The 22,988-nt window shown below is 44.6% G+C and overlaps 1 protein-coding gene across 3 annotated transcripts in view; it reads left to right on the top strand.

Moving 5' to 3' along the window:
* The first annotated feature begins 2,371 nt into the window (after window positions 1-2,371).
* TTBK1 (tau tubulin kinase 1) overlaps window positions 2,372-22,988 on the top strand; it is a 103,754-nt gene continuing 83,137 nt past the window's right edge. The window contains exons 1-2 of one of the 3 annotated variants that reach the window (XM_031504273.2): window positions 2,372-2,566; window positions 18,628-18,786. In XM_031504273.2, the coding sequence (XP_031360133.2) occupies window positions 18,679-18,786 (108 nt within the window). In that variant the 5' untranslated portion in view covers window positions 2,372-2,566; window positions 18,628-18,678. Of the gene's footprint in view, window positions 2,567-2,914; window positions 2,980-3,333; window positions 3,430-18,627; window positions 18,787-22,988 lie in introns of those variants that run through there. The other 2 variants (XM_021534865.2, XM_031504274.2) reach the window with 2 other exon arrangements.

The following is a 22,988-nucleotide window of genomic DNA, read 5'->3' as shown; positions in this document are numbered from 1 at the left end:
ATGAACATGGACCTTGTGTCCAAAGCAATGGGAACTGCAACAGGTTTTAAGGAGCTGAGTACCTGAGCTAATCTGGAAGGTGAAACTTTGTCAGATATGCTCACATGTGGTCGCACCTGAAACAAAGGTCAAATCTGTGTGAAAAATGTAGATCTGCTGCACTTCCATTTATGAATGTGTAATAAATGCCCAATGAGTGATAAGGGAGAAAAACAATACTTAATAATATCCAGATAACTAGACTGCTTTTGTACAGGTGAGGCAACCAGCTGTCCCATTCTCAAGAGTTTTCTGCTCAAGGCTGGATTTCAAACCAAGGGGATTCAGTGCTGCTGCTGCCATCCATCAACACAGAACTTCCCCCCCAGTTTGGCTCCTCTCCTGCATCAGCAGCCCACACTGGGTTTGCTATGTGCTTTGTTCCAGAAAGTTGTTGCTGAATCTCCACATCTCCCCTTAAGCAGCACTTGGGGTTGCCCAGCCTGAGGATGGACCAAGGCTCCAGCATCTAATCCTTCCATTCCCTCCAGTTTGTACCATTGCTCAATCCAATTTACTGCTGGGTCTGTGCTTGGTGCTCCAGCAGCACTGTGAAAGAGAGATCTGAAGGATACTGAGAAGTAAAGACAATCTCCTGGGGAAAACCATCTCCCTCACCTAATTTTGGTTTGCCCACTTCTTTTGCCTCTCCAACTCAGTGAACCAGTGCTTGAGAATACAAGTGGTGGAGTCTTGACCTGCAGCACAGAGAGCCCACATGGCAACTGCCAATCATCTCTCAATCATATACCTGAAGTAACAGGAACCTTGGAATGAGGTGCACCTGCAGGTGTCTTAACCCCTGGGACTGCAGGATGAGCTCCTACAGGGCTAGAGATTCCCTAGAGTCTCTGTGGAATGTTTCCACAGAGCAAGTCCTCAATGTAGGGGGCTCCAGCCAGTGGAGGAACATTGTGGGGGCCTGGTAGCCCTTTTCTCCCTGAACTGAGTGGCTGGGGGTGGCCAGGGTTGTGCTGGGTCTGTCTTGGCACAAGCATGTCTGTCTTGTCACAACAAATCTCCTCTTTATCACCCTGGCCCCAAGGGACTGCTTTGGTTGGGGGGAAAATCTTGGCAGGGAGGTATGTCCCACAAGGGATGGGGGAGCACAGCAGCCCTGTGGAAGCTGGTGTGACATCCCACTCACAAGACAAATGAGAACCTCCATCTATGGATCAATACCAGGTTGGATCTGACAGGGACACTCTGATGGGGACAGGAAGAAGGCACCAGTGTGTTGCAGGGAGGGCCTGGCAGCAGTGTCCCTTGCAGTGTGGTTTGTGAAGGTGTATAAGGCACAGAACAGTGCTCATCCACACTTTGGGACAGAGGCATGAATATGGATGATTTGCAGTGAAAAGGGAACAAGAAGGCACAGCCATAAGTATTGCACAGCTCTGTAGGAGCCACGTGCTTATCTGTTCTTCAAGTACAATGTGATTCGCAGTGAGCTGGAGCAGGGAGAAAGGCACCTCTCTGGAGCAGGGGCACAGATGTACCCCTCAGATGTAGAACAGGGAAAGTGCCCAGGGACAGGCTGCATGCTTTTTTTGGGTGCTGCACCCAGCTGTGAGCTGCTGGGTTTTGTTCCCAGCCCTGGCAGGGCAAGACCTGGCTCTGAATGGATGTGAGATGGTTCTGATCCTAGTGGTGCATTGTCCCAGCCAGTGTTGATGGTGCTGGTCCTGGTCCCAGTGTAGTGTCCTGGCCAGACTGGTGATGCTGCCACTTGCAGTGCAGTGTAATGCACCAGTCCCTTGATGGCCCTGGCCCCAGAGGACTGGAGTAAAAAGCTGCAGGTCAGCATTGCTGGGCTGACTCCACTGCCAGGACAGGGCAGCAAGGGCTCACAGTGGTGACGCTGCCAGACCGTGTGCAATGCAAAGTCCAGCCTCAGGCAGATGTGCTGGCTCTGGCCTTGGTCCCAACGGTGCAGTCACCCGGCCCTGCGAAGACTGTGCCAGCGCTGGCCCCAGTCCCAGGGCAGTGCAGTGCCCCGGGCCGTGCTGGCGATGCCAGCGCTGATGCCACCAGCGCGGAGACGAGCACCAGTCCCCGTCCTGGCAGGGCCCGCGATTGCGATGGCACTGCCGATGCCGGTCCCGGTCCCGGGGCGGGGCAGCGCCGTGCCGCTCCTGTTCCCGGTCCCGGTCCCTGTCCCACGCCAGTGCGCTTCCCAGCACGCGGAGCGGCGGCGCGCTGCGGCGCCCAGCCGCATGTGCCGCCACTCGGTGCCCGGTGCCTGCTGACGGTGGAGGCGGGCCTGGGGCGGGCCCGGCGGGGCGGGGACGGCCCGCGGGTGATGTCAGGCTGATGCTGTCGGTGCGGCGCGCGGTGCATTGTGGGCGAATCCCGCCGCCCGCCGCGGCTCCGAGAGGGAGGATGCGCTCGGGGCAGGCCCGTCCCACAGCCGCAGCCGCAGCGCGCCGGGCCGGCGGCACCGCGCCCGACGAGCCGCACTGAAGGGCGTGGGGCATGCGCTGCCTGCGCCGGCCGCAGCGGGAGGCGCCGGCGGCGGCGGGGCCAGGTGAGCTGGGCCGGGCCGGGCCGCGCCGCGGCGGGCACGGGTGGGGAAGGGAGGGACGGAGCGACCGTCCCGCTGGCGGCCCGCGAGATGCGGGACCGGGGACCGCACCGGGCCGGGCCGTGCCGGGGCTGCGCGCGGGGCACTGCGGGAGCTGTAGTTTACCGCCCCACCCTGTGCCTCCGGCCGAAGGGAGAGAGTCCCGCGCGCGGGACTCGGGTTCCCAGCGTGCCCATGGGGGGTGGGCGGGCCAGCGGCGGAGTGACGGCCCGGTGCCACCAATGAGAAGGTGGGCCGGGTGAGGCGAACCAACTGCCGAGAGGGGCGGTGAGGAGTGGGGGGGCGGCGTGCCGGCAGCTGCAGTGCAGGGGCGGACGCGGCCACCTCCTCGGCGGGGGGAGGCGGGACGGCCCGAGGTGAGGGCAGGGCGGGGCAGGGCCGGGCCGGGCCGGGCCGGGCGGGGCCGCACCTCGGCGCCGCTGCTGCCGGGCCCGGGGGTCGCGGCGATGCCCGGGGCTGCCGCCGCGGGAGGGGCGGGCAGTGGCCTTGCTGCGCTGTGCACGGCAGGGGCGGGGGCGCCCCAAGCCCTGAGAGGCTCCGCCGGAGGGAGCGGCCCCGCCGGGCGGTACCGGGGGACGCCGCCGCCGGTCCCGGTGTCGGGCGGGGGCCCAGGTGCGAAGGCGTCCACGGCCTTGTGCCGGGCCGGGCTCTAGGGGAAGCCACGGCGGGTGCCGGCCGCTTCAGCAGGACATGTGCCGCCCGGGGCTGGGCACGGCACCCTGCCCGGGGCCACCGGCTGCCGTCCGGCCGCACGGGAAAGCCAGCCCGCCCCGTGGGGCTCTCTGGGGAGGCAGCGCTTCTGTGCGGTACGGTGGGATAACTCCGCGGTGTTCGGGTTTCAGGCAGGAGGCTGAGACTTTCTCCTTTTTGGCGGGGTGGAAATGGTGCTCCTGTGTGCGTGCTGTGTCTCCTGAAGCTTTGGGGCTCAGAGTCTCCTGCTGTGGTGTCCGTATTGCTGGTGGCGCCCGAGCTGACATTGCTGCATGTGTCCGTAGTCGTGCTTTGCCTGCGTTCCAGGAGAGGAGGTATCCGGTAACCTGGGGCTGACCCACTGAGGACTCTCGAGATGAACACCATGACCTTGACGTGCATCTAGGATTTAACAGGGAGCCAGAATGCTGCACGAAGCACTGAAGTCACACTGTCACTCTGGCAGCTACTTGCATGACAAGTTCAAGACCCACTGTGTGTTTTGAGGGATGGGGACTTCAATACCTCTTGGTATCATGTTTCTAAGCAATTCAAACCAGGCCTGAATTTTCTTAGGTTTGCAAGGTGGTTTGATTGATAGAAAGAAAGGTTTCATTATTCTACCATTTCACATGGATTTCTTGTAATGTCACTGAAAATGTTGCCTTTCAGCAATAAACTTCTCAATGAGTCACAACTAAAATTTTCAGCCTGGAGACTTCTTATGAGTGGAATTTAGCTTCCTGTTGTGGTGTGCCACAGGGTGTGCTAATGCTCCCTCAGCTCGTAGGTGCTGTGGTGCTGTGCCTGTACAGGTGCTCTAACTGAAGAGCATCAGTCCTATCTCATGAGTGTCAGTGTGTCACCACATTCCAGTGTTATTTGAGACAATAAATAGGGGCAGAATAGGAATGATGTGTTAATGTTCTGGCTTTCTTTGTTTGTGTGCCAGTGATCAGCCAGCTCATAAGGAGCATCCTCATGGAGATATAGGTGGAATCAGAAACTTTTGAGATGCGGTGCTCATGAATCGTGTATGTGGTATTCACTGCTGTTACTGCTGTGTGCTTTTGTGCTTTGTGATAATCTCATTCCTTCAGGAGTAGGCTGTGTTCCTCTTTTCTGGCAAAATAAGATATTGAAATCTCTTGTAAGACACCTTTATCACGCCTTGGGGACACCTGACTAACCTTTTTTTTTTAATAGTCCTCAAGGGAAAAGTCAGATCCTTATCAATGCTCTTGGTCCTCCAGAAAGGAGTGTCTCTAGTGCTAGGAAATCTATTCCATCACCCCCCAGCATGGTGCTCATGGCCCATGTGTGGATTTTCTTCCCCCTCCATCCCTAGAGGTTGTTGATGAAGGCAAGAAGCAGCCTGCAGCTCTCTAGTGGAAGCAGTTGGCACTTTTTTTTCAAAGCAGGAATGATCAGACAGATCCAGGAAGAGCCAAATCCGTCTTTCTAATCTATCTTCAGTGTGGGAATCCCTTCATGTTGTTTCTTGCTCTCTTTTATGGAAAGATTGACTCATCACTTTATCACTTTGTCAGGTAGCACACTCCTCTCACGTGGGTCTTGCTGTGGGTTCATCTCTTCAATTGTGTCCTTTCAGTTTTTTGCCTTAGTCTTATCTGTGTGTGTACCAATGTGCAGGCTCCAGGTTCAGGAGCAGTTCCTCATCCTGGGAAGCTCCTAGGTTAGATTTGTTTGCCGTAGCTCCACAGTGACCTTCCAGTAACATTGATTCACTTTGAAAACAGAGCAGAGGACAGAAAATAGGTCTTTATGGAGGAATAGGTGTTTATAAAATCTTCAAGGACTTTGTAAACTTCTTTCATTTTTAAGGACGTGTGGGTTTTGTTGGTACCTTCTATTTTGAGTATTGCAAGGCATGGCCGAATATTTGTTGGAGTGATTGTGGAAGCATTTGCTAAAATACTCTTTTAGCTCTGCTGGTTTACTGAGCAAGATACAGAGTAGACATAACCAGTGCTTCCCTCCCCTTCTTCCATCAAAGATAACAAAAAAATGGGTATTCTTCTGAAACATCATGAAATGCCCTTAAATGTCATTGTGGGGCACAATTCCATTGGAATAAATGTTAAGATTGCTTTGAGAGGGAGGAATAAGGAAGGCCAGCAATGAGGCTTTAGCACCTCCCTCCCTAGTCCAGAGGAAGAGTGGGAGAATCTGTTGGGTATTTGTTGAAACTTTAGGAATGAGAGGTGAGGGAGATGGTGTGACTTTTACATGGTGCATCTGAAAACTGACACTCCCTTACATGTGAGTGTTTGCCCAGCTATGAGCGGGACAGTGGCAATCCTTGTTGGTCAGGCCAATCCATGGTCTTCTCCACAAAAGTGCCCAGTGCCTGTGGATCACACTGTGGAGAGCCACAGCAGTTATCCCCAAAAATATGGAAAATAATCTAGCAATGGTAATGTGTCTTGGACATTAATGTATCAAGTGATTTTTCACATGAACTTTCCTGTTTTTGTGGAGACTGGTGGATACATCAATATATTGGGCTCAACAGGGAAAATAGAAAACTGCCACAGTAGGTTTTTTCATGGGGTTCACAATCCCTTGGTCCCTTTTGGTCTTACCCAGTCTCACACTGTTTTCTGTTGGGCCTTCTCCACTACTGAAGAGCTTCACACATGGGAAAGGATCATTTTTTTGTAGTTGAGAAGGAAGATGTTGACAGTGTGATGGACTGTAGAGCTAATCAAACAAGATGTGTTTGGAAACCCTTTCCTTTTGGTGTCAAGTTGTGTCATCTTTAATTTGATGAACAATATGAAAGGAACAAACTGGATCCTGGGCTGGCTCCAAACAGATAGGTGCAAGGGACAGCAGGGAATGCCTGTGGGCACAGATTTCCTCTTAGAAAAAATGAGGCATCCCAGCCTTCAGAAAGAGATCTAGTGTCAACTATGGCAGATGGAAGTGGATTCCTCTCTGTCTGTGCAGCAGGAGATGTTGTCAGGCCCACTGTCAGCCCAGGAGCTGCTTGGGTACAAAGCTTTGGTGGCCTCCCAGTCAGACTGGAAAAGACAAAGGGAGCATTGATGTCTGGTGAAAAGGTTTTGATTACAGGATCATATATTCAGCTGCTCAGGCCAAACCCCTGCATTGCTCTAGTTCTTTCTCTACCAGTGAGCAAGAGATGATGCTCAAGGAGAGGCTGAGAAGATGGGCACACTGTGCATGCCCTGGTTACATCCCTTATCACCTTGGTGGTGCAGGATGCAGCTTTTCAGCCTTTTTATTTATTGGCCTGAGTAATTTTCCATGTACACAAGGTGTGACTTGTGTGCTAAGAGCACTCTGTTGTGAAACACAGCTCTGAATTCCTATGTGTTTTCCTCTCTTTTAGCCAGCTACTAGTTTTAGAGAAACTTTAGTTTTATATTGGAATATCCTGATTTCCAAGGCCTTTGGCCTGATACCACACGTGCTTGTGAGTCTTCCTAAAAGCACCTTGCCTAGCCTAATAGATCTATAAATTAGGGCTTCTCCCTTCTGCCTGCCACTTACTTTAATTTTTAATCTTCAGTTTTCTAAACATGTCTGTTGTGGAAGACTGATTTTTCCCGATCCTCTGCAGAGCTCTTCAAAATATACAGCACCCAAAAATCCTTTGTATCTTCTTTCTGATCTTTCCTTCTGTCTTTCTATTTCTCTTCTGTCCATCATTTAGCAGACTGGCTGGGTGGCCTCTCATCATGTATGGGTAGCAAATATGTAGATTTTATCCATAAGAATTTACTTAATTTCTTCTACATCATCAGGAAAAAACATAACTTGGAATAATTTGTACTCTTTTCATCTTTTGCATACATCTTCTATTCTAAAATCCTTCTGGTTTTAGAAGTAAGTCAGAATTAAAATGAAGTAGAAGTTGCACTGGCCAAAGAATTTTCTTCTGTTTTCTTTTGTTTTCTTTTTTCTAACAGTGATAGATTGCTGTTCAACAAAGTGGAATTATTTGTAAGTTATATTTAAAATTTCATCTTGGTAATATATCCTGATCTGCATGAGGAAAGTGAAGTTCCCCCTTGCCTCCTGTTTCCTAAAGGCACAGGCCATCTGTTCTCACATGACAAATCACTGTTGCTGCTTTATTCTGGTCTGATGGAGTGGCTTTACTATTACATTTTTTCCATTTAGCCTTGATACAAAATAATTTCTTTATCTCCTGTGAGTCTGTCTGTTTATTTTGTAGTATGTAGTACTCCTCCCCTGGAGTGGCCTGGCCTTTTTCTGTGTACCTTTTACATGGAGCACTGGAGAATGTGCTTGAGTAGCTCCATGTTCATCCTTGAATCCATTCATCCTTGCTCCATACCATACCTCTGAAACCTGTTGCATCTCTTTGTTTTTCTGGGTTCCATTTAAATACCTTATAATCCTGAAACTCCTCTTTCTCTGTGTGTGTGTGATGTTTCTTCTAAAATTCATCCCATTTTTTCCCTGAACTTGTAGCTCTTCATGAAAATCTGTCTCCCAGCATGTGCTGTGCCACTCCTTCCCCAGACTGATCTATAGCTTCTTGACATGCAGCTTAAATTCTTGGTACCTGTTCTGCTCACTGGAACAAGGGTATGGTGTAGCTGTGCAGCACTTTCACCTTCACGGAGGCATCAGCACAGTGCTTCTCTTGATTGGACACTCTAATAAATTGTCTGGCTTGTTTCCCTCATTTCATGAACATTACTTGTTTGCTTCCTGTAGCACCTCAGCCAGAGAATAGAAGTCACCTTTGTGGTGACATTGTAGTAGGAAACTTAGACTTTGTGGTCTAATTATGTCTTGAATTATTTAAACAGAATCCAGCTGCATTAGACTTCTAAAATTTACTAGTTTAGGAGTTGTGCAAGTAATTTATTGAAACTAACTGATTTATTTACATTTTGTTATCCTTGGGGAAAAAAATATTGCCTCAGGCAGAGTTACTCCAGTGTTTTTAAGCAGAAAGGACTGAATCCTGTCATTTCACAGAAGGCCAAGAGCTTCCTGCTGTGGAGACAAACACAGCACAGTTTGACTGAAGCTGAAATGGATCTGAGGTCTGCTTCTCTGTTGTGCTGCCACTTGCATTTGACTGACCCTGCAGTGAACCAATTCAGGAAGCTCTAAGCCAAGGAAATGATCTTATTTATTAGGAAGAGGAATCATTTTTTCTGCTAGTACAGGTCACTGAGCCCATGGTGGCCCACTGGCCCATGGTGGAATCCTACACACATGAGTTCAGATCTGGAAGGAGAGAGGGGAACTGTTTCTCTTTGATTCAGGCAGATTTTTCAATTTGTTAATTAGGAACCTGAAGCTGTGGATCCACCATTGGGGTCTATAGAATTTATTGGGTAATGTAGGTAATATGGTGTAACAGTGCTCCCATTAATTCTCATCTCTCATTCATTAGCCTCTAAGCATCCAAAATCTGAGTTTTGGGTGGGTGTTGGGTTTTATGGTTTTTTTTTTTTTTTTTTTTTTTTTTTTTGTGGTTTTGCTTTTAGTAAAATTGGCAGTAGCTAAAATGTTCCTTCTTAGAGTGTCCAACCTTGGTCTGAAAAGAGAATCCACCATCTTTCTTGTTCCAGATCCTGACCTTAAGGAAAGCACCCATGAAAAACTAATTTGCAGTTGTCAGGTTTCAGCTTGTAGCAGAAAGTGAGCTAGAATGGCAGAGCTCTTCAGTTTCTTAAGTTTTCAAAATAGGGAGGTATTTCTCCACTACATTCCCGTGCTTTTGGGGGTTTCTTTGGGCTAAGTTCCATGCATTTTAGAGAGTTTAGTTTTCAAGTGGAAGGCACCTTCCAACCTTTTTTTCTGATACAGGATTTTTAGTAGCCATGTGGCACGAATTACTGGACTCTACCAGTCTCTACTGTCTCTCACCAGTAGGCAAAGACAGAATTGCCTACCTTTTTTTTTTGTGTGCTTCTCTCTGTAGCAATGCTCTGCTCTGTGTGCATGACCTCTATGGCTTATTCATAGATGTCTGAGTTTGACTGTATTAAGAAACATTTTGTTGAAGATGCCCTTTTTTCTTGTTGCTGTTCCCCATTTCTATGAAGAAATAAGGAGTGGTTGCTTCTCAAGCAGAGACAAAGCTTATGAGGCTTTGTCCATTGAGCCAGCAGGACAACAAAGGAAATGTAAAAGGTGGAAACACAAAGGGCAGGTAGTCAAGTAGTTTGTCACTCTTGTGACAGTTATCTGAGGGAAATGACAGGAGCCATTTGGTTTCCAGGGCTCAGAGCTATCTAGTTGCATAGGTCCTGCAGCATCTTTTCAAGTCTAGTGGCAGCTCAGGATCTGGTATTTCTGGTGTGCTTGTTGCTTCTTTTGCAAAACACATTTTCTTTAACCTTGCTGCCTGTGTTTCTGATTGGGATGAGATTATATGCATTTTTTCCCCTTCCAAATATCCCAGGTTGGACTTGAACCAGTAATTGTTCTGTCTGTGGAGTATTTATTATTAGAAGCATTCACCAGGAGCCAGCTTACTCTGGCAAAGCTGAGCATAGAATGCACAATTACTCATTTCAGGTCGAGATAGGTTTGAAGAATTGCTATGAGCATTGACCAAGTCACATACAAAATTTACTTTTCCAGTACTTTACTACAGCTATGAATAGAAAATCATTTTTACATTAAAGTATGGCATAAAGTTCATTATGCTTTTTAGTAGAAACAAGTTCTGACCATATTAGTTCTGTAATAGTAAGTTTTCTGAATCCAGTTACTTGGCATAGCACTGGAAAATTAAGGATCAAAGTATAAATGTGGTTTATGTTGATGAATTGGTCTAGAAGAGTATATTTTAAAGTTTTGTTGGAGGTTTTAATGGTGGTTTTTTTATTGTTTGAATTGGGAGTTTTGTTGGTTTTGGGGGTTTTTTCCCTGACACAACAAGCTGGTGTAAAATCTGATAGCAGAAGGAGAAGGCACATGCCTCAGTCATAGAACTGCTTAACTCCACAGATAGGAAAATTCCTGGATGGGAAGCAATTGTTGGCATGTTCTGGGAGAGTGCAGGCAGGTACTGACAGTTGTGAACTAGATGGCATTCTCAGTACATGTGGAAATGGCTTTTATAGAGACAGTTCTGACCAGCTTGTAGAGCTCTCCATAATCTTGGTTAACACCCTTGTTCCTTGGAAACTGGCTCACACAGCAGTGCAGAAAGGAGTGAAACAAGCCACGCTTGCATGTACAAGAATTTTTGTATCTTTTACTAGGATGTTCTTGCATAGACTAAATATCACCGCTGGAAGCAGTGCACAGACTGTGAGGGTGCAGTATCCCAGGGATTCCTTTGTTGGAGGCTCTTCCTCAGAGGCACCAGCTTGAGCTGTTACATCATTGCTGCACCAAGTATTTTCAAAGGAAAATGAGTTGACATCTGTGTGGACTCTCGATGTGCTTTTGGGGTGGGTCATGCAGCAAGAGTCTTACGGAAAGAATGGGGGCTTTTCATATCAGCAGGGAAGAGTGTGTAGTGAAAAGGAAATACACAGTTTGGTAGAATGAGTACAGTTACCTACAGAAATTGCTGTGATGCATTCCCAGCCCACACGAAAGGCACTACAGGAATCTGTAGGAATTACCCAGCGCAGTGCAGCTGTAAAGGCTGTGGCCAGGCAGCCTCTGGGACAAGGTGGTGATGTGGCAGTGACCAGAGGCAAAGGCCAAATCTGATAGACTCCAGGACTATGTATAAGAAGGACTGCTCAACAGAAGAAGAGAGACAGTGGGAAAAGTGGGAAGCAACCCAAAATGGTGATGGAGTAGGGACAATTGAGGTAAAACTGATTCTGCCAAAGAAGTATTTAATCACTCCAGCTGGATAGTTTCATGAAAAAGCTCCAGGGGGAGCAGAGGCAATAGCTAACAAAGTAAAAAAGGTATGGATGGTTCCAGAGAATCACAGACTCTCTTAAGAAGGTGTTTGGCTAACAGGAACTTAAATCCCAGTGGTGTCCAGCTTACTGGATGCATGTGAACACTTGATCCAGTATGTTTTCTATACCCACAGAGTTCAAAGAGCAAAATGTGCTCAGTGGTATCCATCCACTCCACTTGAAATGCAGGTACTTTATATACAGCCTGGAAGTGAAGTGTTAAATAAGGCATTCCATAGGAAATCAAATTAGAACGTGTGCAGGAGGTCCATGCACTGTTCTGTGTTCCTAGTTTGCTGTTAAAGATTTAGGCAAGGAAAATTGAATATGCCATTCTCACATCAAACAAGTAGTGATGATCAACCAGTTGATAAATGATTAGCTCCTGAGAATGCTTCATGATATTGTATTGGGAATCACTTAAGTATTTGTGCCTGGGAATCTATAAACTTGGACTCTACCCTGTGATAATCTTGTTAGTTTCAATTCTGTTAAATTTGTTACGTAAGTGTCAATGTTGTAAAGGACAGTGGTTCAACACCGTAATTTTCTTTTTCTTTTTCCTTTCACTACATTAGCAGGTGAGATTAATTAAGATAAAAGAAGAACTGTTGAGGAACACACCTTGTGCAGGTAACTGGGCAGCTTTTGCAGCTGCAGTGGGAGCTGTAGGTTTTGTCCTGGATGGCAGGGAATGTCTGGAGGCCCAGGCAAGGGGCCATGAATTGGTGCCACCCCTTTGCCAAACAAAGGGCATGGGAAAATATAGGGTTGGCTGGCTGGTTCATCCAGAGAATCTCTGGAACCCAAATAAACAGGAGAAGACCCCAGACCAAATATCCCCATTTGCCAAGAGGCACATGCAAGGGGCACCAAGAGCATGAGAGGAACACAGCCTGTATGTAAGGGCACAAAAGTCCAGTGATGCCAGTGTGACTCCCAGAGTCCTGAGTCCAGAGTTCCTGAATGGTCAAACAGGAATGTTTCCCAAGCCAGCTGTCTGCAGACTAAAAGGGGATGACACAGGAGATCAGAGAATGAAACTGTAGATTTGCAAGCAGCAGAGGAAGGATGAACTTGCTTCCCTGAGCATGCCCCAGCTAGGGGGAAGAGTTCCTTACAAAAGTGGGAAAATGGCTGTGGAAGGGTTGTAGAGGGATTATTTTAGTGACTAACAGTTGGTGTGATTTGTCATGTTTTTGTCAGTTCCAGGAAACCTTTTCTGTGTAATAACAAATAGAATATCTGTTGTGATCAGCATTGGGCTTGAAGACTGAAAAAATGTTGTCCCATTTAGTCCCATTCAGGCTTATATGACATCAGTGCAGCAAGTGGCAGTTGCCCCACTTAGGCTAATTTTTATTATGAAAGTGCTTGGTAATATGAAGTCTACATGGTAAATCTATAAATACATTAATTTTCCTAGCAAAATGCTCTGTCTTCCAGAATTTGAATCAAATTATGACATCTCTCATCAGGAACTTACTCTAAAGAACTTTTTGACAAGTTCATTTAATACTTGATGGTTATGGTGACTGCGTCTATCGTAAAAATTTTTGAATGGGTATGATGAACACAGCTTTCTCTGGAATGGAAGTTTAAAATATTTGATCTTAGGCTGTGGGCCCTTTAATAATCTGATATAATACGTTATAACAAGACCATTGAGCAACAGATGTTATCAGTTTGCTGTGCACCTGAGTTTCTTTTTCAAGATAAAATCCTATTCTCCAAGAATAAAGACTCAAGGAAGGTCCTATTGACCACTCCAAAAACTGACTTGGAATGGCCATATTTGATGGAAGATGAATAACAGCTTGTGCACAAAAGCAGAGAGAAGGGAGAGGACATGCCTGATGGGACATTCTGCATTACCTTTGGATCTGGTCACACTCTGGTCCAGGGTCTGATCCTGACCGTTGTGTGTCAGGTGTAGGTTGAGTTTGATATTATAAGTACAACCTATGTTTAGTTCTTGCTTTTGTTTAGATATATTTGTTTTGGCTGCCAGCAGACTAAATCAAGCTTTTCAGTAGTGATTTATATTGATTTTGCAGGTACAGCTACTTAAGCTGCAGTTAAATGCTCATTGTAAGCAAATCATAATGCTTGCCTATAACATTAGTGGAGGTTGAGCTGGTTATGATACCAGAGGGATTTCCTGGAGTTGGATTTAATATTCTGCTTGTTTCAAATTTGGAGCAACTCTGTCAAGGAGATTGGTAGAAGATAATAATAGACCTTCCTTTCAAATTGTCCTGCTCCCCACTGTTTTGTTTTTACTGCTGAGATGTATTTGGGGAGGATTAGGATCACATAAACCCCTGGCAGTGTAGGCGTGCTTATCTGGTGTGCATTCCTAATGATTTGTTGTCATAATTACCTGTGCTGATTCTCCCTGCAGATAGGTGGGTTTGGCACAGAAATTACTGGCGTGTCTGACTGCTCTGTAATGTGTGTGAGTGCAGTCTCTGGCAGTGTGGTGTTGTTTGTTTAGAGGTTTTGTTTGATTTCCTCTAGTCCTGTGCTGTTGCTTTCACTGTGCAGGCAGTGATAATTCAGTTGGCTGTGCAACTGGGTAGCCATAATAATGCTGTCAAGGTGCATCTGTTACCATGTTTAATATGTATGTTCTGCTCAGTGTAGCCTCTTGTTAGCCGAGAATCTGGACCTTGATTGATTACAGTCTGTCTTGATTGCAGCTTTTTTTTTGTTTGTTTTTCCCAGTTCCTCCTTAATGGTCATAAACCATTCAAAGATGAGAAATTGTCCCAGCATCTTGCAACCTCACCTTTAGATGTTTTGATTTTTACAGAAGTGAAATGCTGTGAACAGCAAGTCCAGAATTTCTAAGGCTGGTGCCATTCCTGCCTGTGAGAATATGTCACAGAGGAGGCTTTAGGCTGCAGCTGATAGGAGTTGAGCCTGTGAAGGAAGATGTCTTCAAGGAATAATTCAGAACTTTATGAGCTCCTGCTGTCAGACCTACCCTAACAGTGTAGGCTTGTTTTTCATTGCTGTTTCAAGTTCAGCAGGGAGTGTGGTGTATTCCAGGGCTGAGGGGCTGTTAGTCCAGTGCACTGTATTTTTAATTTTCCTGTACTGTTACACACATTCCTACCCTGATAACAGAATGCTAGTGCATGGTACAAAGATGTAAGGGGTTTTTATTTGTTTCAATGTGAGTGATTTCATTTTATGGTTGGTATTGTGGGTTGGAAGAAGATGATGTTGGAAAAACAGTGAGGAAAACTGAGTCCATGCAGCTACTGCTGCCATTAACTGAGCCCTAGTGCTGCTGAGCAGTTTCACTTGGAAACTCCACTGTTTTTTGTTTTCTTACTTCTAAGCATTCTCAGTCCTACTTGTTACTGTTTCATCCATGTTCATGTTGGAAACAGCTAAATTATGCTTTAATTCTCTTTACAACTATTTTTTTGTTGTTTCTCCCATGCAGGTATTGGACAGGGAGATTGACCTGATTTCTAGACTGCAGTTTATTGGGCTACTTCTTTTGGTTTTGCAGTTATCCAACTTTGTCTCACAAAAAAAAAAAAAAAAAAAAAAAAAAAAAAAAAAAAAAAGTTGTAGCTTACATCAACATTCCTTAACACCTCTGGGATCCACTCTTAGGGTGAATCATACTCCTGAGCTGGTTCATGATGGGGAATTTGATCAAGTAAAGAGGGTCATGGGTTACAGCAGTCTAAATTGTTCCAATTTTTAGACTTCCAGTGGTAAGGATGTGTCCTGCAATGAAGTGGGATATTGCAATTCCTGCACAGTAAGATTAAGACCCTTAGTAAGGTGGTGAGAGACAGAATTCCATAGCTTTGTTCTGCTGTTTAATAATCACCTTGTGTCTGATGAGTTTTGAGCTTGATGTGAGTATTTTGAGCATTCCAACTGTGTATTTTGAGCATTCCAACTGTGCTGTACTGGGACTGAAGCAAGCCAATATAGAAAAGATTTCATATATTCATTAGGAATTCCTACAGGATGTGCTTGATATTTATAAGTTTAAGAATTCTATAATCCTGTAAAATTAGGAAGTATTTTTATTCCAATAAAGCTGCTTAAAATTTTGCTTGCATGAAAGAGAACCTTGTAAGATAGGTGGCTGGGCTGTGTATATGAGACTTTTTCCCATTGATTCTTTATTTTTTGTTCTCTGGCCACCTTGAAGAGCTAAAGAAGACATATATATTATATATCGACTCCTTCTGCTGAAAGTACCTCACCAAAACACAATTCGAGCCATACTGAGTTATACCACAGGTCCATCTAGGCCAGGATCCTGACCTGAGTTGGCTACAAATGGGTATCTAGGATAGAGAATGCAAGCTGGAAAGGCATATAAAATGACTCCTCAGACTGCTCTTGCCTCTTTCAGTAAACTGGTGAACATGGGTTTTTTCGCATTCACTTCATTATAAATGCCAAGACTAAATTTATAAAGTTTATATGTTTGTAAAGTTTATATAGATGGCTGAAGGAGATACCAGTATGGAAGAGCTGATTTCACACTTCTTCATGCTGCGGTTGGCCAAGAGATGGAATTTGGTTCTCCTGTTGTAACTGTTTATTTCTCAGCTGCTTTCCTTTGTGCTTCACTTGCTATTTCTAGGAAGGCAGTTTTAGATATCTTAGGCTTGCTCAACTCCCTAGTATGACTTCATGGGGCAGGAATACAAGAATCTCTTGACATTTCCTACAGGAAAAGACAAAAGTTCTTGTTTTCACAGTCACTGTACTTTAAATTATGTCTCTATAATCAATAGTGATACATTTCAAAGGTAAGGAGAGTGGTGCAGTGTCTGGGTTAAAGATGCTTGGGTAACATTTAACATGCAGAAATGATGCTCTCTGCTGTGTACTGGGAAGGAGAGGTACTGCCTTACTTCTCTCCCACTGACCATCTCTTGCCTCTTCCCTCCTGTGCTGGTGGTTTCTGCACAAAGGTGCCTTCATTGTTTCTTTTGCCCCTTGTGATCCTCCTGGGTTTTTAGCTTGATGTGCTACGTCTTGCTATGGATGTAGGTAATGCTTGGCCCAAATGCTTGGTACAAATGCCATCTGCAGTGTTTGTACTACCTCAAGTATAAAGTTTTGATTTGTGCTCCTACTGTGATCTGAAACAGCTTGGAATTTGTTTCAGACTATAATTAAATTGGCATTTTCTTTGGCTGCATTACTCTGGTGATACCAGAGCATATCTGTAAACTTAGTTCTGTAATTCCATATTGCCAAATGGCTGCTATTCATGGTATTGCCCAGGAGAATTTTATTCTATTTCAAAGCCAGGTTCCTTTAAATAACAGACATTATATCTTTGTACACATGTATTAAAATTTTGATAAAGGAAAGTGGAATAGCACACCAGGGAAAGTGATTGTACCTTGCCTGGCTTTGAGCGCACATGGACTTTCATGCTCAGTCTCTCCTCTAAAATTATTCCTTGGGATTACCTTCCACCACAGTCACCAGACTGAAATCTTACTATGCATGTGCATCACTAAAGTGATGTGAAGAGATCTTCAAGAGTAGGGAGGGGATACTTATTTCTGTGTCTTATTAATGTTTGTAATGTTAAAAGTTTGGGGCAGTCTATAATAATTAACTATAATCAGTTTGGAGCAGTCTATAATTAACTAACTTTTCTTTAAATACCAGAATAAAATCCAACAATCAGTGAGATTTTTGCAGGGGTTCTCTGTCCTATGCCTCCTGAGGTGAGGTGCAAGGAGGTTGTGTGCTCAGTGCTTGCTGGTAGTTTAGGGATGGCTGGTTCAGGTGTTCTGGTGAGCATAAAGGAACTTGGGAATGACATTCCACTTGCTCATTAGAAGAAGAAGAAGCACAAATGTTGTGCTGCCAAACACAGCAGGTATTTTCTCTTTCCAGTTCCTTACTTCTGTACCTGATGATTGAAAGCACAGCTACCCCATACAGATGCAGGACTCCTTCAGTGAGAATTTGGAACATTTTACAGCACCTTTCTTCTGAATCTCTTTAATACCTAGGTTTTTCTTATTTCTTTTCTATTATTTTTATTGTCCTTTAGCAGATGTTGGATTGAACATTTCTCAGCAGCCCTCTTGCTGAGTTAGTCTGCTGCTCTTTTTTTTATTGTAGTTATCTTCTATATCTGGAATGAAATCTTCTTTTGTGAAGATTTTTATAAGACCTCTTTGAGATCTTTTGTTCATGTTCTGTTTGATCATCCTTTGTCTTGCACTTTTGACATACTTCTGTCTGCTGCTTCCTTGTGCACTCTACATGCTGACCCCTTCATAGCCTTCCCTCTCAGTCCTTTTATTGCTAGAGAATGAGTTATTTTCTCTAGTTGAGCTCATAATTAACTGGTAACTTTTTCCCCTTTTTTTTTGGACCTGAAGAAATGTGATGGTTGAGTGACCAGCTCTAGTATTCATTAAAAATTTGGTATTTATGTTGTCAATCTAAGTTTGCAACTGGAGTGCTACAGTTACACTCATTTTTAGAAAGGAAAATATTAATATTTTTGGGGAATGACAATAGCATTGCCAAGATCCATGCTTAATAGAAGATACAGCCTGCTTCTAAAGCCAGTAAAATATCTGGGCAAGATCTTTCATTAGGCCTGTTTCATTCATTTTCTTCTAGGAAAGCTGAGTTAATGTGTTTCTGAAAGTCATTTTTGCTAAGGATTTATAACAAAAACCCCTTATAATTAATATCAACATAGGCTATGTGGAATTGCATATAAAATCAGGAAAAGGGGGCAGGATGAACACCACAGGCACAAGTTATCTCTCTGTATTTTAATTGGATCATCTTTAGCATTGTGTGTAGGGTATGAGGAGGACTAACTATGCCTGGCTGAAGCCTTTTCTAACATTGCCCATCTGCTCTGTTTGGCTGTTCATTACAGTGATGTGCTTGTAACCCTGGCCCTGTATAGTCCTTCTACCCTATTCAGACTTTTTAGGCTTATTGAATGCAATACCTGGCAAACCTTTCTGATTTGTGCTGGATGTCATCCAGTGCAAGCCATAAAAACTGCTGAGGTAGCAGCTGCTCTGCTAAAGCAAGACTTCTTTGCCTGGTAACAATAAGAACCCTTGCAACATTTTGGTGTTGGATTCTCTTTGCATTGTCAAGTGCAAGAGTCCTGGACTCCTCCATGGTGTAGCTGGTGATTGTCACCCTTTAGTTTGTGCTGCTGACTTGGAGCAGGGTTGTGTCTGTCAGGTTATGCATGCAGAGAGCTTAGGTGTTTGCAGGGTGAGTTTGCCTTTTTCCTAAGAGGCTGGTTCTGATTTAGTCATAAGCAAGACCTGTGGAAATGCAGCATGTACTTGCACTGCGACCTGTAATAATTTTGTCATTCATTCCCCCTGCCCCCTTTTATTCCCCCAGATAAATGGCTCATTTAAACTGGGAGCTACTGAAATACTCTCTGGCTGGCAAATGCAGTGCCTAGCAGCAGTCATCAAGGACGAACCAAACATGAGTGGTGGAGGGGAGCAGGTCGACATTCTCCCGACCAACTACGTGGTCAAAGATCGCTGGAAAGTGGTGAGTAGTGGTGATTTTGGGTTTTAATGGCCCAAACAAACCTCCCCCTCCTTCTCCTGCAGTAGTACAGCAACTTCCCTGCTTAATCCTGGCCTCTGGCAAGCAACAGTGGAGTGGTAGGGTTTGACATGTCAGCAAGATCCTGCAAGAAGAAGGGGTTTAGAGTGTTATTTTCAGAAGGCTCAATCTGCCAAGGATTTTTATGTAGGTTTGACCTGTTGCAGCAGACTGAATAGTGTTTTAGTAGGAAATTTAAATTTCAAATTACGGTGGCAAAGAATACTACAGACATGTGTATAAATAAATTGTGTTACAATAAAATGTAAAACCAAATGTTTTGGATTGGAATGTCAGCAACTTCAAGATTCAAAAAGTCCATGATTCAACTTCTATGTAAATTTATTGGGATGCTTCTTAAAATTATGCCATCATATGTTAGGAGTTTTAGTTGTTATCTCATCCGTTGTGCAAACTGAAGAGGCTTTGCCTTTAAAATGCTGAAAAAACATTTAAATCCTATGTATACCATTGTCTCCATTTTTAACTGGGATTACCAGCACTCTCTGAATCATTAAACTCCCAGCAGAAACCTCACTAGTTTGAACTACAAGGGATTTGCAGTAATAGCAAATTTGTGTTGACTGGCTGTGGTACAGTGGCCCTGTGAGTTTTGCAGAGGTCTAAAGAAGCTTGGGACTCTGAACTCACTTCAGTTTCAGGCTGTGGATAGGTTATTTTTCAATAGCTCACTTCAGACAAAATATTACCCTTTCATTAGACCCAGCCCTGTTTTCTTGTTGCTCCCCATTGCCTCTCTTCAATTTGTTCCAGGTTTCTCCTCAGCCTTCACTTTTCTGTCTGGCCAATTGCTGAACAGCCTATTTATATTTAAGCAATTCAAAATGTTCTTCATTCTTCTGGCTTCTTGAGAGCAGATGGAGAAGCTCAGTTTTCTCTGTGATTAGAACACCAAAATGGAGACAACCCTTTTGCCCCTCCCAAAGCTTTCTGTCACAGCTGAAGGAAAGCTTTGCTGTGCTCCTGCAGCTCTGGACTGGAGCACATGTACTTGCTTTGGAGGGATGATCCATGGGCAGGTTAACTGACATATGGGACTTAAGCATGCCCTGTGCTTACCAGTGTCTCAGAAAATAATTGTTGCAGCTTTTATCTGTCTCTCCCTGCACAAACAGAAATTTCCCCAGAGCCTGAAATTTGTCAGATTGGTGCATATTCTTTGCCAAGCTGATTTTCAGCACTCTTTTGATGCCTTTGCTTCAGGTGCATGGTTGCTAATACTCATTCCTCCTTAACATGAGGAAGAACTCATTTACATTGAGGGCAGCAGAGGATTGGAACAGGCTGCCCAGGGAGACCGTGGAGTCTTTATCTCTGGAGACATTCCAAACCCTCATGCATGGGTTCTTGTGTGACCAGCTCTAGGTGACCCTGTCGAGGCAGAGGGGTTGGACTGGGTGATCTCCAGGGGTCTCTTCCAACTCAAACAGTTCTGTGATTCTGGGATTCTCTGTTCTCCTTTACCTTGGCTAAGTTTAGCTTGTACCATTCTCTATTTGTCTATTATGGAGTTTCTCCTTCATAGAGAGGAGTGCTAAAACTTCTGTAAATGATGGGAGTATTTTTGTAACACAGTCTAAACAAAGTAACTTCGTTCTTGGCAACAGCAGAACTTACAAGCACCAAAAACTCCAAATAAAGTCTAAAATAAGCTCAGTGATGCTCACAGGGAACATTTCACACCAATTTTTAAGTTATTAGAGGCACTAAATGTGGGATTCTGTGCTTCATTGTTGCATGAATATGTGACTGGGGCCCACTAGAAGCTCTGTCCACTAACTCTGCCTTAGAAAACATAGAAATGTGCAGCTGTATTGTCAACAGCAACTACCTTTAATTAGAGGAATAACCTTTTATGTTTTATAATGTCTCACAGTAGCCTTAAATACTGCAGTGAGGTCATTACCACACTTGAAGGCCCTAAGAAATGACATGACTTGCTAAAGGCTGTAAGTAGCAATGAGAAATCCTTTCTCCAAGCTCTGAGTAGAGCATGGAATTTGACCATGTGCTAGCTGACTTGTGCATTGTGAACCTTCATTGAACAGTCATTCTCCCCACCCCAAAAAAAAGTGTGAAGTGCAGACCCTTTCCTTTTAGGCAGGCCTTCTGTGCCTTTCCCTTGCTTTAAGCTGATGTGGGACCAGTCAGAACCATGAGCTATGGGGGGCTTGGAGTAATCTGGAAAAACTCTGAAAATATTTCTGGTGGCCCAAGGAAATGGACAGTGTAGGATCAAGGGACCAAGGAAACAGGGACTGTACCTTAAAGTGAGCATACAGCTGTAGTATCAGGAGTAGCCTTTTTTCCTTTTGTCACAGATCTTTCTGAATCTAGCCCAGAATGTGCCAGCTGTATGGTCCAGTCTTTGCTGTGGGTGATGGATCCTGCTCAAGCAGGTGTGTGGCATATTTATGTGATGCTGGGGTGCAACTGCCAGAAGGTCTTTTGTGTAATTTGTCCTCCCAGTGTCTCTGACTGTCTCTGGCTGGGCATCTGCTTGAACCCTGTAGCTCTTAGTGCTGGCATACTTCCATTATTGAGCCAGTTTCTAATTTTAGATTGATGTAATGTATTCCTTGAATTCCTTTCCTTCTTTCCTCCTTTCTGCTGGCTGACAAAGCTTTGACAAATGAAGATTCTAGTTCTCTGTAGTTAGCCTGTTGGTCATTCATTTTCCTGTCACTTGAAGTCAGTAAAGTTTGGCTGTCTGACAGCAGTAACATTTTTGTTCTTATTTATGAAAAAAGATATGGACAGGGCGTGCTTATGGCTTTTATCAAAACTTGTAGATTTAGAAGTATTCTTTTTAGTAATCATTCTTTACTTGCAGATACTTTTGATGCTTTGACTAGATGAAATTTAGACACTTCTGGAACCACATCACTTTTGCTGAGTCCCCAGAGGGTCTTGATCCACATGTGCTCTGAATGATGTGAACAGTTTTGTTCAGGGGAGGGAACAAAGTGAAATGTAGCTTGTACTTGCTTTGAACTAGGTATGGATGTTAAAGCTGAATTTTGATGTATCTCTTTATTTCACATAAATGCCTTTTACTGGGGATTCACAACTGACACTTATTAGCAAGACAGAGTTGGCAGCTCCTGCACTGAGCTTTGAACACAAGTGATAACTCCTGTACATGTGTATGTTCTTCTCCTAGGTGCAATCCATGTTTTGTTTTCTTTCAGGTTTCTGAGCTTCTTGATCTGAAGCTCTCCAGTTTATTTTGGAAACCTTGCCAGAAAATCCCACAAAACTTTAGTGGATTCTTTACCTTGTCTTGTTTAGAAAGGCAATTTATAATTCCAAGAGGGAACCTGGGACAAGGAAGGTTCTTTGTCAGACTTAGGGCCTGTTTTGGTCTCACTCTGAATTGCTTTAAGTGGGCTTTGACAGATCTTCAGATGATTTAGAATGTGGCTGGCTGAGCTCTTGATTGGCTTCTCAGTTCGTACCTGTTTTGCATGAGTTTGTTTCCCTTGAGATCAGATCCAGTCCCCTTAAGCAAATGGAGTGGACTCTGGAGAGTGTGGTGAACAAGGATCAACTCTTCTTCAGCTGTTAAATCAGATGAAGCCTACTGGCCTTTTCTGGATCAAGTAGCCCATTGAGTTGGCCTGCAGGAGTTGCAGGCTTGGTTGTACAAGTGCTCCTAGAAGACAGTCACAGTGGTCACTGTTTGACCTTGTCAAATCTTTGAAGCTGTGGATGACAGCCTTGACCCTGGCTGAGTTCACTAAAGGTTGCTGGCTTTCCATATGGTCCTTTGCCCTGGATTTAGAGTGCACATTTCTTTACATTGCCACCAATCCTGACACTAAACCGTTCCTGCCTTGGTTCTGGAATGTTACCCTGGGAAGGTCTAGTCTTTATATAATATCCTTGGAAGGTAGACTTTGTTTAGAGCACTGGTGTTGTATATGCTTCTGGAATAAAAGATTAAATTTGTATTCAAGCTTATTTTTGGCTGGGGTTGTGTGTTGCCTTGGTTTTTTGAACTGTGTCTGAAAGTACTGATTTTTGCTTAGTGAGAAGGCTGCGTGTTGCTGTTGTTGTTTGGGTTTTTTTTTAGTAGGCTTTGGAAGATTGTGCTCCAACAGTCTTTTTCAGGATAAATCAAA

Source organism: Lonchura striata, chromosome 3 (assembly GCF_046129695.1).
Source record: "Lonchura striata isolate bLonStr1 chromosome 3, bLonStr1.mat, whole genome shotgun sequence".
Lineage (NCBI taxonomy): Eukaryota > Metazoa > Chordata > Aves > Passeriformes > Estrildidae > Lonchura > Lonchura striata.
Note: the sequence above shows the minus strand (reverse complement) of the source record. Positions and strands in the feature narration are given on the sequence as shown.